Here is a 12,537-nt window from a genome sequence, read left to right on the forward strand (position 1 = left end):
CAAAATATCAGATAAATGAGTATCAGTCAGTAGAAAGGGAGGTAGATTTGCATTATGGCTAAGCTGCTGACCAAATGCCTGGCTCATAGCTTATTCTTCACTGAATCATCTCTGGATCACTGGTGTGGAGTTATTGCTGTTACTCTAAAAAGGAGAGATCATTTTTTTCCATGCACTGTTCCAGTAAGTCCAATGTGCACCTGCCGAATTTCATAATGTTCTGCTTCAAACTGAAATGTGCATTATTGTTGGCTACTGCTTCCGTTTTGTACAGAACACAAAGCGATAACAGGATTTCTATTTTATTTTACCATTGCACTTTAACACTGAGATGTGACGTGTTTCTTGGTGCCAAAGAAGAGGATATTTAAGACTGCCTAAACTTTTCACGTTGCTTTGTCTTTATGAGCACATGGGCTGTTCTCTCATCATTACTAGGAAGGAGAAAAGTTGTTTGGTTATCTGTGCATGCCACTGGTGAATGTAAATGTTTTTACTATGCATACACTGTATATGTTAGGCTAAAATAAGATATTCTCTGCTGGCAATTTTTCCATACAACAGTTGCCTTCCTTCCACACAGACAGCCTAGGCTCATCAGAGATTTTGGGCCTGACTCTGCTTTCACCCAACTGCTGTTCAAATGTAAATCTGCAAAAATTGGTCAAATTGTTCTGGCAGAAAAGAATATTTGGGTTCATGAGTAGTTCTCATGGGCCCAATTTTCAAAAAAGTGGATTGTTTATGTGGCCTTTTAACTTGAGGAATTGTGGGTGGTCTGCTCCCCTATACCTCAGACTGATGTATGAAAGTTAATTCAGTATTGGGAGAGAGCAAGTTGGAATAAAATGAAAAAAAAAAACCTGCTGGAAATGGATGGTTTATGTCACTAAAACATTTTGGTTTTCAATAACTCTGTCAAAAGACAATGGTGCACAGAATACCTTAGATCTTACAAATAACTTCTGGGATGTTGGGAGGATGCAAGAGGAAAAAGATTGTTACCCTCTTGAAAAAATCTTCCTGTGCTGTAAGCAAATGAAGCCAGATTATGGCTATAAAGAGCTGACAAGGAATAAGGTAAATAGTTCTGCTTTTGTGGAAAATTGATCCATCTTCTGTAGAGAAGGAAGGAATACACGATGAAAAGAGGAACAACCTTTCCAAAATGCCTGCTACTCTATCTACCCAAAGTCAACATGTCATGAAGGAACTTGATCATTCAATAAAAACATGCAGATGACCCCAAAATACTGGGGATTATACTGATTTGATTTATGTAATAATAGACTGTGATCATTCTGAGTAATAGAGAATGATTTGGACTTTTTGCTAAGTGGGGTAGGCAGGAATGGACTGTGTATATTTTGTTAAATCAAATGTGTTCCTACCTGTAAATCCAAAGAAACACAACTTATATTATGGGATAGAAGAATCTACCTAGGAAATAGACACTCTGGAAAAGATTTGTAGGTTATAGTTGATACTATGAGCCAGTATACAGTGGCCAAAAGGTTTTATGCAACCATTGGATGTGTAAAAACTGAAAACTAACTAGTGGTGAATAGCTGATATTACCAGTATATTTAGCACAGATGCAACTATTGCTGATCATTTTTTTACATCCATAACTCATGCAGGATGCTAAACTAGAGAAGGCTCTGAGAAGAGACAAATGAATGATTAAGGAAAGACTTAGGGAATCAAATCTACTTAAGTTTGTCAGAGGATAAAATTGATAAGGCTGTAGTTTGCATCAGTTCAGGAAGTCCTATGGCCTGTCTTACACAGTAAGGCAGCATAGGTGATCAAAATGGTGCCTTTTGCCTTTCAATCTCTGAAAATAAAGTTTTAGAGCAGATCTTTAAATACAGAATTGCTTCAGGTTGCTAGCTTTCAGGTTGACACAGTGAAAGTGGCACGTGGCTCCAACCTGCAGTTTATCATCTGATGTGAAATAAGTAGCGTTTCACAACTGAGAATTGCAGTGACAGTGTTGTCCAGTCAACTTATTCACTACAACATGTTTTGTGCTCTGTACCAAACACTGAATGATATTAGCTCAGAAATATTTTTGTCCTGGAGAGTTAAGTGTTTGAAGTGATGCAGGAGCTAGCAACCAGGTTTGGATTCAAGTACAACAATAGGTACTGTATTAAAATTTCAGTAACATAGTGCTTTGGAAAGGTAATCAGATGGCAATTTACCAGTATCCGAACAGTGGAAATTAAATAATTTTATGAAATTGCTTATGGTTTTATTTTTTTTTAATCAAGACATTGGAATTCAAAGGGCTTGGATGTTTGCTTCTTGCATTTTCATGCCTGCTGTTATAAATCTATCTGTTAGATTGTATGTCACAAAAGGCTGGATTTTGTTCTAAAATAGGGCCAAAGGAGCACATTAATAGAAGCCATTGGCATGTTTGGTACTGCAGAAGAAGTCTGTGGATGACAATCTAATTTAGAGGGAGAAAGCCCAGTTTTATCTTTATTACAATCAATCTCACTAAGGGTGAGAGCATCATGAGCAAAAGCTTATAGTGCTGAAAAGTTCCTTAGGAGGCAAATAAGACTGCTTATTTTTATTATCAGATAAGACTAATAGGAAATATTTAATAAAATCCAAAAGTCGTATTGCAAAAACATTATGACAGAATGTAGGAATTGCCATTATTTGTTTTGGAATAAATACCACACCTCAGGAAAGAGTTTTCCAGGTATGCTATAAGTACACAAAAGTAACAAAAAAATGCCCTGGTTCTATGCTAGCGTGATGTTTTAATGAAGGAAAAAAAGCATCAAAATATGCAAACAAATACTTCAGCCATGTCAGAGAGTGCCATTCTACTGCAGCAGAAAATGGTTTCTGGGGCTGGAATGTGTAACTCCCTGACAGCTCCTGTATCAACAGAACGTTTCCCAAGCCACTCCATCTCCCAGTAGGTGGTAAATGCACCGTGCTAAAATACTGAAGTCTACATCACAAATCGTCGCTTACAGGTCAACAAGAAGGTGAGTCTCTTTTTCCACAGCTCCTTACATAGCATATTCAAATGCTGATGAGTGTATTCTGCTCCCATCCCCTTTTCTGAGTGATTAAATCGCTTGAGAAGAGTTGAGGAAGAGGAAGGAGATGACAGAGTTTTGCTACCACCTGTCTCTTCCTCCAGCACTTGAGAGGAGACCAAGGACTGCAGGTGCAGGATGAAGAACAGGATTCATCCTAACAGATAACAGCTTTTAAACAGATCTGAGAGAGGCTTCCTTCCCTGAGATGTTGCAGCACTTTTCCTGGGATGGATCTCTCCTGCCCTATGTAAAAGGATACTAGCAAGTAACTTTGAGACCTGCTGGATTCTGTCTACCAGTTTGGGTTTATATGCTGTCTGACATCACAGACTGCATTCACAGGTCAAGGGAGTTGCATTTTTTTTTTCCCGCTATTGTCATCCCTTTTCCCTAAATGACGATGGAGAACTGCTAGAGGAGGCTGTCGCACCACTGCCCTGAATCGATGCACTTCTTACCGTAGACATGACCACATATTTTGGCAGCATTGTTGACTTCCACTTCTGGGGCTTCCTTATTTGGATAAAGGAAGTATCTTAAAAAAAAAACCCATAGATCCCTGAAAAATCACAGTCTTACTAAATGTAGTCTGAAACTAAATTCAGTACATTATATGTGACTGTTTCTTGATTACGTTGCAAGTATAGAGACTTCTAAGCTACAGATAAGGTGCTAAGGGAATCAGAAATAACTTCTGCATCAGTCTGCCTCTTCCACAAATGTTATGTATCTTAGTATTTTAAGTATCTCCTGTATATCCTTGGGGAACAGCAGATGGTAAGTGATGTGGGAAGGTCTTTAAACACTCTGTGACAATTTCAACAGCTTTTTATTGTTATTAATCCTAGATCTTGTATAGCTAGTTAAGCCTCACCCAGAAAGCCTCACCCAGCAGAGTTTATATGTGTTATTATACTTTGGAATGTTAAGTGTTTTAGATGCAGTCTCTGCTGGGAGCTCTTATATAAAGAACAGGTTTTCTTCCATGAAACAAGCAAGTATTCAAAACACACACACACTCCCCCCAAAAAATCCTGAAGTTGTGCTGTATTGTTTAACTTCTTAACAGTTTGTGATGTCATTTTTTAATAAGTTAAGAAAAACAAATGCTGTCACATTCTGAGTTTTGAACAAGCCAAAATCAAGCGATTAAGTGTTCCAAACACTTAAACATTTCATCCAATTAGTTAGTTCAGTCTGGCTTCTCTATCTCTGAACTGCTTCCAATACTGTGGATTTGAATATAGAAAGATAAACCCATTGATAAGCTTCTACTACTGTACAGATATAATGCTGCTTTTCATACAAAGTAGTTTTAATGGTTAAATTTGCATATGAATTCTTCATTCTTTTTTTATGCTGATTCCTGAATTTCTGTTACTTTTTTTACTAATTCACTATTTTCTGTTACTCTGAAACAGATTCTGAAGGGGCCTGATTCTGAAGACTCTGAAAGACCACCTCTGGAATAATCAGGTGTTTGCTGGCTGAGTGTCTCCAAAGACAGATCACAATGAGAAGCAGAGCAGCTAGACTTAAAAGGTGATTGCCTGCTCATATGCCAGCAGGTGAAATCCAATTGATGCATGCACATAGCCAGCAAAATGCTAGCTTTGGAAATGGAAAATGGCAAAGGAAAAATGGAGAGGAGGGGAGGGGAGGAGAGGCAGGGGAGAGGAGGGAGGAGGGAGGAGAGGAGAGAGGAGGAGAGAGGAGAGGAGAGGGAGAGAGGAGAGGAGAGGAGAGGAGAGGAGAGGAGAGGAGAGGAGAGGAGAGGAGAGGAGAGGAGAGGAGAGGAGAGGAGAGGAGAGGAGAGGAGAGGAGAGGAGAGGAGAGGAGAGGAGAGGAGAGGAGAGGAGATAGCATAGCAGGGGAGCAGAGTTGTAGATGTTCTGCTTCACCGTTCTTATAATTGGTAGTAAGACATATTTCTAGAGGTTGAATCCCCTTCAGCTTCACCATCTGGGATGGAACTACACTATCAAAACTGTATGTTCTAAGGAAAATGATTAACTTTTCAAGAATGAGACTTTTAGCTCAATAAAAAATTTAATATTTCCAACATTGCTGTTTTCTGCATAAAATGCTTCCTCCACTGGTTATAATTTATTTGACTTCTAAGGTTCAAGTCAAAGTCATGCCAGATATTAACTATAAAGAAAAATCATGTTTGCTACTTATTACTGGCTTTGAATAATGTGTAGTTAAGAATGCAGAAGAAAAGGAATCTGAAGATACTTATACAATGTACTTCATCCATGCTGTACCTGAGCTAACTCTACCTATGGAATGGAAACCGTCAAACAAGCTGAAAATCGTTGTATCAGTGGCAAGCAGTGGAGGAAAAGAAGGGAAAACTTATCACACATTTTCTATATTATTGGAAAAGTGCTAGGGGTCTTAATTGCCTACACTGAGCAGCAGGTGACATACAGGAATGAAGGGCCTACCTACCCTGTGAGACACCTGAGCTCTCCCATGTTCAGAACCCCCAACCATCTAAGCAGGACCAAAGTATCACAACTTTCTACATTTGCGAAAGGATTGTGTACTTACAACACAAGCTGCTGCTCACTGATGCAAGTTCTATTTATGCAAGCACCTAAGTGGAAACTGTGAATATCTAAATGGAAATGCGGCCCCCTTCGTAGCTTCTAAGCCACTGGAAAACCTGGGCCCCTGGAATTAATCCTGCAGAAATACTGGGAGCAGTGGGACATCACTATTGTAGCACAGAGGAACATTTTGGCCAAACATGCTGTGTAATTCTGAGAACGATGTAGGAAAATGCCTAAGCCTCAGATGTTTAATTTAAAATCAACCTACCATGTATTATGCCTGTTCGGAGGCTCTACCTGAATTTAGAGCTCCAACTCTGTGTTTAAAAATGCATTGCCATTTCTGCAGGAAATACAGAAGTTATATAGGAAACAGAAAGAGACACAGAGCAATCCTATCTTGTAATACCAAGGCAATGTTGCTGGGAGGAAAAAGTTAGGTTTTCTAAGAGCATACCCTGCCTGCATTCTAAATGTGGAGAAAATATCCTTGCTAGGCATATTATTTGCCTTCTTCTGGCTAACGCTAAAAATGACTTCAAAGTTGTCACCCATCTCTTTTTCTGAAGAAGGAAAGTCATTCCTTAGGAAATCTCCTTATGTACATTCCTGCCCTACACATGAAGCCTTGATCTTTTCTTAGATCTTAAAAGATCTTAAATCTTCCTAAGTCTTCTCAGATCTCTGGGCTGATGACACTGTAGATTTGCTATCTTGTGCCTGGCAATATTGTTGTGGGTCTCACAATATTGTTGTGAGGCTCTCTTCGTGAGCCTCACGAAGCATACCTCTGTAAGTTCTATTAAGTTCTTCTCTGGTTAAAAATAGTATTGGCAAATGTCTACATGTCAATTTAATTGGGAAGACACTTTCAGAAAGCTCTTCCCCCCCCCCCCCCCCCAGTCATTAATGCATAACTCAACTGTTCTTCTAGACACAACTGTAAGAAAAATAACTTTTTTTTTGTTACATCACTGTTAGACAACAATGGTACACTTTCAATATCAAAGGAGTGTAAAATCACCTGTAGCTAGAAAGTCAGTGTGAGAATAGAGAAATCTTACATTTTATATGCTAATAATACAGAATTCATAACACAAACAGTAACAATTGTCAATAAAACATTTCCTGACAATTAACATATAGTTTGGTTTTACCTTGAACCCTCAGGCCCTTCAGACAGTTGTAAATGCCAGGAAATGTCCTCCTCATTTCTTAAAAGATAAGCATAGTTTGCAACATGAAACTTGTAAACAGCTCATTCCTGACAAATTGGATGTCATGTTTTGTTCAGCCAAATTGCGTTTCTTGGATCATGCAGCATTTATGACATATTTTAGACCACACTACTCCATGCATACAGGAGCTTTAACCTCTATAATTACATGCTAATAAAAACAAGAACTGCAGAATGTTTACATCTTTGCCCAACCGTATGTCTTTAGAAAGAAAACAAAAATTCCAGAAGTTCATCTGTCATGCATATTCATAGATTATTCCTGGGTGTACTTGAATAAGCAAGCACTTTTCAAATTAAGCTACTGTGCTTTATGTAGCTGTACTTGAAAGAGCATTTCTAAAATGTTAACCATAGCACTTCTGTTTGTTGTATAAATAACAGGTTGTAGAGAGTTATCAGATGAAATAGGTTATAAATCTCAACGTAAAAGAGCTGTTATGATTTCATGTGCAGATCTGAGCCTTAAACCCAACATGCCTTCTCTGCACAGGGCAAAGACTTTCTCAACAATGGCTGACATAACACATAAAAGATGAAGAGAAATGTGGCAGTCTTTAGTCCATGCACATGCTGCTTCATCAACATAGTTTTATTTAGGATTCCCATATGATTTATTTGGCTCTTCAATGAGGTGTGCATTTTCCAGGGACAATCCAAGTATGTAAATACATGTGCCCAGATGCTATGGGAGCATTCGAATAGGCTCATGGTGGGAGCTTTAGAAACGAGTGTAATAACAATACATTTTCTTGTAGTTTTGCAAGAGACTTATAGGAGCTGCCACGAACCTTTCACAAGCGGCCAACACAAATTTGGCCAGGTTGATGCTCTCATTTGATTGCCACAGCTCGTGTTTTGGCTGTTCTGTTAGCAGATGCAGGAGTTGCAGGTACTAGCCAACACCTTCAAGTGAAGGCTTGAAGGCAGCTGAGAATGAAGGGGCTTTGCTCCCCAGGCCAAGCACCTGCAGCCTGCACCTCCAGGCAGGCGTGAGCAGCACCAGCATTTCAGCCTACGTGTCCTAGAGATGCTCACAGGCGCTGTCGGCAAGCGCGTCGAAGAAAGCAAGACCAGTGCACCACTGCAGGAGGGGGCCCGTCGCCGGGTCAGCACATGGCTGCATCTGCCTGCATGACTGGCTACGCCTGCCCGCCTCGTGCTTGCCACTGAGCCCCACCCTCGCCAACATGCCCTGTCCCTGCTTCACCCACCCCTACCCGCGTGCCCCATCCCTGCCTGCGCGCCCCAGCCGTGTCTGCCTCCCCCTGGAAGGCCCATCCCCGCCTGCACGCCCCGTGCCTGCCGGCGTGCCCCATACCTGCCTGCACGCCCCATCCCTCCCCACACGCCGCATCCTCGCCTGCACGCCGCCCCTCTCTGCGCGCCCCACCGCTGCCTGCGCGCCCCGTCCTTGCCTGCGGCGCCGTCCCGCGCGCCCCGTCCCTGCCCGTGCGCCCGTCCGGGCGCGGCCCGCGCCCGCCGCGCACCCTGCGCGGTGCCCGCTCCGCCCGAGCCCGCGGGGAGCCTCGGGGGAGGCGGCGGCGGCGGCGGCGGCGGCGGGCGGGGGCGGACCGGCGGCGGTGGCGGCAGCGGCTCCCCGCCTCCCTCCCCGCCGTCCGGCAGCGGGGGGCCGCGCCCCCGCGCACCTCCCTGCCCTGCGGGGCCCGGAGGCGCCGCGTACCCCGCGCCGCTCGCAGAGGCGCGCAGGGGCGGCCGCGAGGCAGGCGCGGAGCGGCGGAGCGGGCGGCCCCCCGGTGCACCACGCCGGAGCGCCGCGGGAGCAGGATGGCCGCGGCGGCGGGGCAGCGCCGGGGCGCTGCCGCCTCCCTGCTCGTCCTCGCCCTGGGGCTCCTCGCCGCCGCGCAGGTAAGGGGGTCCGGGGACTCGCCCGCCTCCCCGGGGGGCAGCGCCGGGCCGGGGCTGCCCTGCTGCGGGGTGGCGGCGGGAGCTTCGCGGGGCGCGGCGGCGCGCTCCGCACCTGCGGCCGCCGGGATGCTCCGGTCCCCGCGCTGGGGGAGCGCTGCCCCGGCCGGCGGCGGGGCTCCTCCTCAGCCGGCAGGTAGCTGCCGCGGCTGTCCGCAGCCACTGCCCCGCACGGAGGGCTGGCGGGAGGCTCTGCCTGCAGCTGTGTTTGCCGAGCGGACGTCTCCGGGAGTCTGCGCCAGGCTGGTTTTACAGCTCTCTGGAAGGGAGGATGGGAGTGTCTTTATTACAGAAAGTTACGGGACTGCTGAGCCTCGCCGAGTGTCGGGGGATGAGGTTCTCAGCCTCCTTCGGGGGGCGGGGGGGGGAAATACTGTCCAAGACGCAGAGCAATTTTGGGAGTCCCCCGCCTGCGTTTCTCAGGCGGGTATTTCCTTCTGAAAGCAGAGCGCTGAGCTGGGCCGTGTCACTGCATTTCCCTTGGGTTTAATTTACATCCTCTAACATGCTCTACAGGTAGTTTGCTTTGCTTAGTCATCAATTTGCCATTGCCCAGCTTTTACTTCAGACTCTAGCCAAGACAAAAAAAGACAGAAAGAAAGAAAAAAAATAGCCTCTCTGATGATGCCCCAGTCAGGCCTCTGGAGAATATAAATGAACTCACTTTCAGTTTTGTATGTGCCCTAAAGAAAAGCAAGTGTGAACATGGCTCTCCTAAATCATCCCCTTTTGGTTTTGTTCTTAAATTCTGAAGATGAGTTTTAAATAAGTAGTAGCACATTTGCAGTAAAGATGATGATCTTGTTGCGTTTAGGGCATTAGCTTAATTTAACCCTCTCAAGAAAAAAATACTTTAAAAAAAAGCACAGGGTCACTTGAAGTAGAAACTTTATTCTCCCTATAACTTCACGCTGCTGCTGAACAGGACATTTCTGGTCTCCTCCTGTGCTCCGCACCACGCATTTTCTCCTCCCTTGAACCTGTGTGGTAACTGTACGTCCATGAGCAGGCTAGCCTAGTGATCTGAGTAAAGTTCTTAATTTTGATAGAGAAGCTTTTATGTTAGACTACTCTGCCTTCTGTCGTTGCGCCGCTTCTGGATCCCATGCAAAGGAGATGATTCAAAAGCACAGCGGGGGGCCGTGGGGGATGAGGTGTGGTGCCAGCCTACACCTGCAGGCGTGTGGTCAGGACTGGATCATGACTGTAAACTGGAAAAGTTGTTGACAAAAGGCTGCAGGGTGCATCTGTAGCACTGGTGTGCCTCAGGAGCGACCAGACTGGCCTGTAGAGACCAATGTCTGATGGGATCTGGTATCTGTTTCTGATAAAGGCCACTAGAGCCATAATAGCTGTGATCCTGCAATGGAAACCTCATCTGTCACATCCTTTAACCCTGCCACCAGCTCTTTTCCCAGGACTGAGATTGAGCTGATCTCCCCTGGCACTTGGCTCCATCCCTGCTTATCCTGGCCCTGTGCACCTGCTTGCCCTCTTTCTTGCAAGCAGCTTCTCTTTGTGGGGAATTAAAATAGCTCCTTGCTTCTTTTTTACATACAAATACAGAATATTCAGGCTTACTTTTGAAAAAGTGTGGAGCAAGTGAGATGCAGTGCAGTGGCCTGGGAGCTGGAACAGACAGCAGTTTAGTTTCCTTTGGCTTTTATATTGGATACTTGAATACGTGATACATGATACTTGATACATGAATTTCATTTTACAGTTACTGAGATAGTGTTACTCTTGAAATAGCAGAGTTTGGCGCTGCCTCCTGCCTCTAGTCTCAAATTTACACAGTGATAGTGTGAATAAAATCAGTTGTCCTCATGGACAGCATTTCCTAGGGCCAAGAACATAATCAACCCGGGAAGCCTCCTGTTGTTTTTCTAGCATTTGTAATGTGAGATAGTGGAATAAGTGGGGATTAAAGTTATGCTTTACTAAGCAGTCACAGGTATGTGCATGTATCACAAAGAAGATATTAAGAATGACTGTAATTCTGTCACACTGCATTGCATTAATCTAAATTTTAGATTAAATTAAGATGAAAAATGATTGTTCTCATGTACTAAGTATGACCATGAATGTAGGATTTGGATGATATTGCCATACTGTATTATGATAAAAAGGAGCATACAAAACCCTTTACCTTTTTTTGGAAGGAGAAGTAAACTGAGTCTTCAAATTATGTGTTGTTTTTATTACTATTTTATAAGTCTTTCAGGAACTAGACCATATTGGATCTTTTAATTAGTTATAAATAGGCTTCATTAATAATTATAGGTTTGAAATCTATTTTCAAGCTGTATTTTGGAATTAAGTGCTAGTTTTCTGTGAATGGCATGCATTCCTACTGCGTCCTCAGTTCAGTGTTCCTGTAGAATTTCAGTTTCCTCTTCTTTTTGCATAATTTTGACAGGGAATGGCTATCACCATTTTTTATAACTTTGTCTGCCTTTCAATCTATAAACCTATATACTGGGTTTTAGTGTAAATTCTCTTCTTAGAGTGATTCTTCTCACAGTGATTTTTTTTTAATTTGCTGTTGCAAATTGAAAAAAATGTGGAAGAGGTTATAGTAGATACCCCAACAAAAGAACCTAAACTGGCTTTTTAAATTTCATTGTGACATAATAGTTATTGTAGTAGACTCAGCTTTTAGCTGCACTTAAGACTTCATGTATGAGCTTCGTGAATAAGTGCAGGCATTTTCACATGTGTTTTATGGACTGACTGCATATGAGCAGGTTTAGATCTGGAAGGGGTGTAGGGAAATGTAGACCATTGGTAAATTGAATTTTCATGCTTGTCATTGTATTCCTAGACTACTCATGTCTCATATTTGCTATATCCTATTATATTTTTATATTTAAATAGTGTGGTTGCTACAGTGTTCCTTTTGTATGTCCACGACACGTGTTACAGGGTGGGAGGAAGTGAAGTGGGAGTATTTTGTGTATTAGGAAATAGGTCATATGGAGAAGAAAGCATCCTTCTAAAATACTTGCATGTAGTGACAGAATAGTAAATTATATTAAGCATCTACCTTTACCTTTTCTCCAACAAAATACTTACCAAGAAAAAATCCACTGAGTTTTGTTCCACTGTCCAGAGAAGACTGTAACTTTCTCTTCCATTGAATAAAGTCAGAAACAAAGCTGGTCAAAGCTACTGAAAATAGGAATACACTCACAATCCCTGCGTTTGAAAAACTGACCATATTACAGGTCAAAATAAGTCAGTCTGGAAGCATTTTAGATGAGACTGTAGAAAAAAATGAGACGAGGACAAAAAACTAGAATGTAAGTAGTAAATTTATATACTTCACCTAGTCAGCCACTGAAATATCACCATACCCCTACTTGTTTCATGTAGAATCATCCTGAAAGCAGTTTGTACCCATCAAAATAATTTTGTAGTGTGTTTCTTAAGGATCTTGGTAGTATTGTGACCAAAATTATATTGATGAACATAATTATGGCTGGTAATGTTAAAGTTGAGGAAACTCAAATAAATTTCACCTTGTTGTGGAAGGCTTAAATAAACTTCTGCTACTTTAACGATTGGAGTTGGTGTTTGAGCTTTGTAGTAGATAAAATGGGTTAATGGTTATATTGTCAGCTGAAGGCATGAAGCCGCAGGAAGGTATGTTCTTTTTGCATCATCATCTGTCATATCATTGAAGTTCCTGTTGTTTCAAATAGTAAGATTCCCTCTCCCCTTCTAATTAGAATTACAGAATCAC

General features: G+C 42.9%; 1 protein-coding gene across 1 annotated transcript in view; it reads left to right on the forward strand.

Annotated features, from left to right (window-relative positions):
* The first annotated feature begins 8,056 nt into the window (after nucleotides 1-8,056).
* Nucleotides 8,057-12,537, forward strand: part of ADAMTSL1 (ADAMTS like 1) — a 468,435-nt gene continuing 463,954 nt past the window's right edge. Inside the window, 2 exon segments of the mRNA XM_072860932.1 lie at nucleotides 8,057-8,617; nucleotides 8,619-8,735. Coding sequence (XP_072717033.1) covers nucleotides 8,057-8,617; nucleotides 8,619-8,735 — 678 coding nt within the window.

This window comes from Ciconia boyciana, chromosome 4, assembly GCF_034638445.1.
Source record: "Ciconia boyciana chromosome 4, ASM3463844v1, whole genome shotgun sequence".
Lineage (NCBI taxonomy): Eukaryota > Metazoa > Chordata > Aves > Ciconiiformes > Ciconiidae > Ciconia > Ciconia boyciana.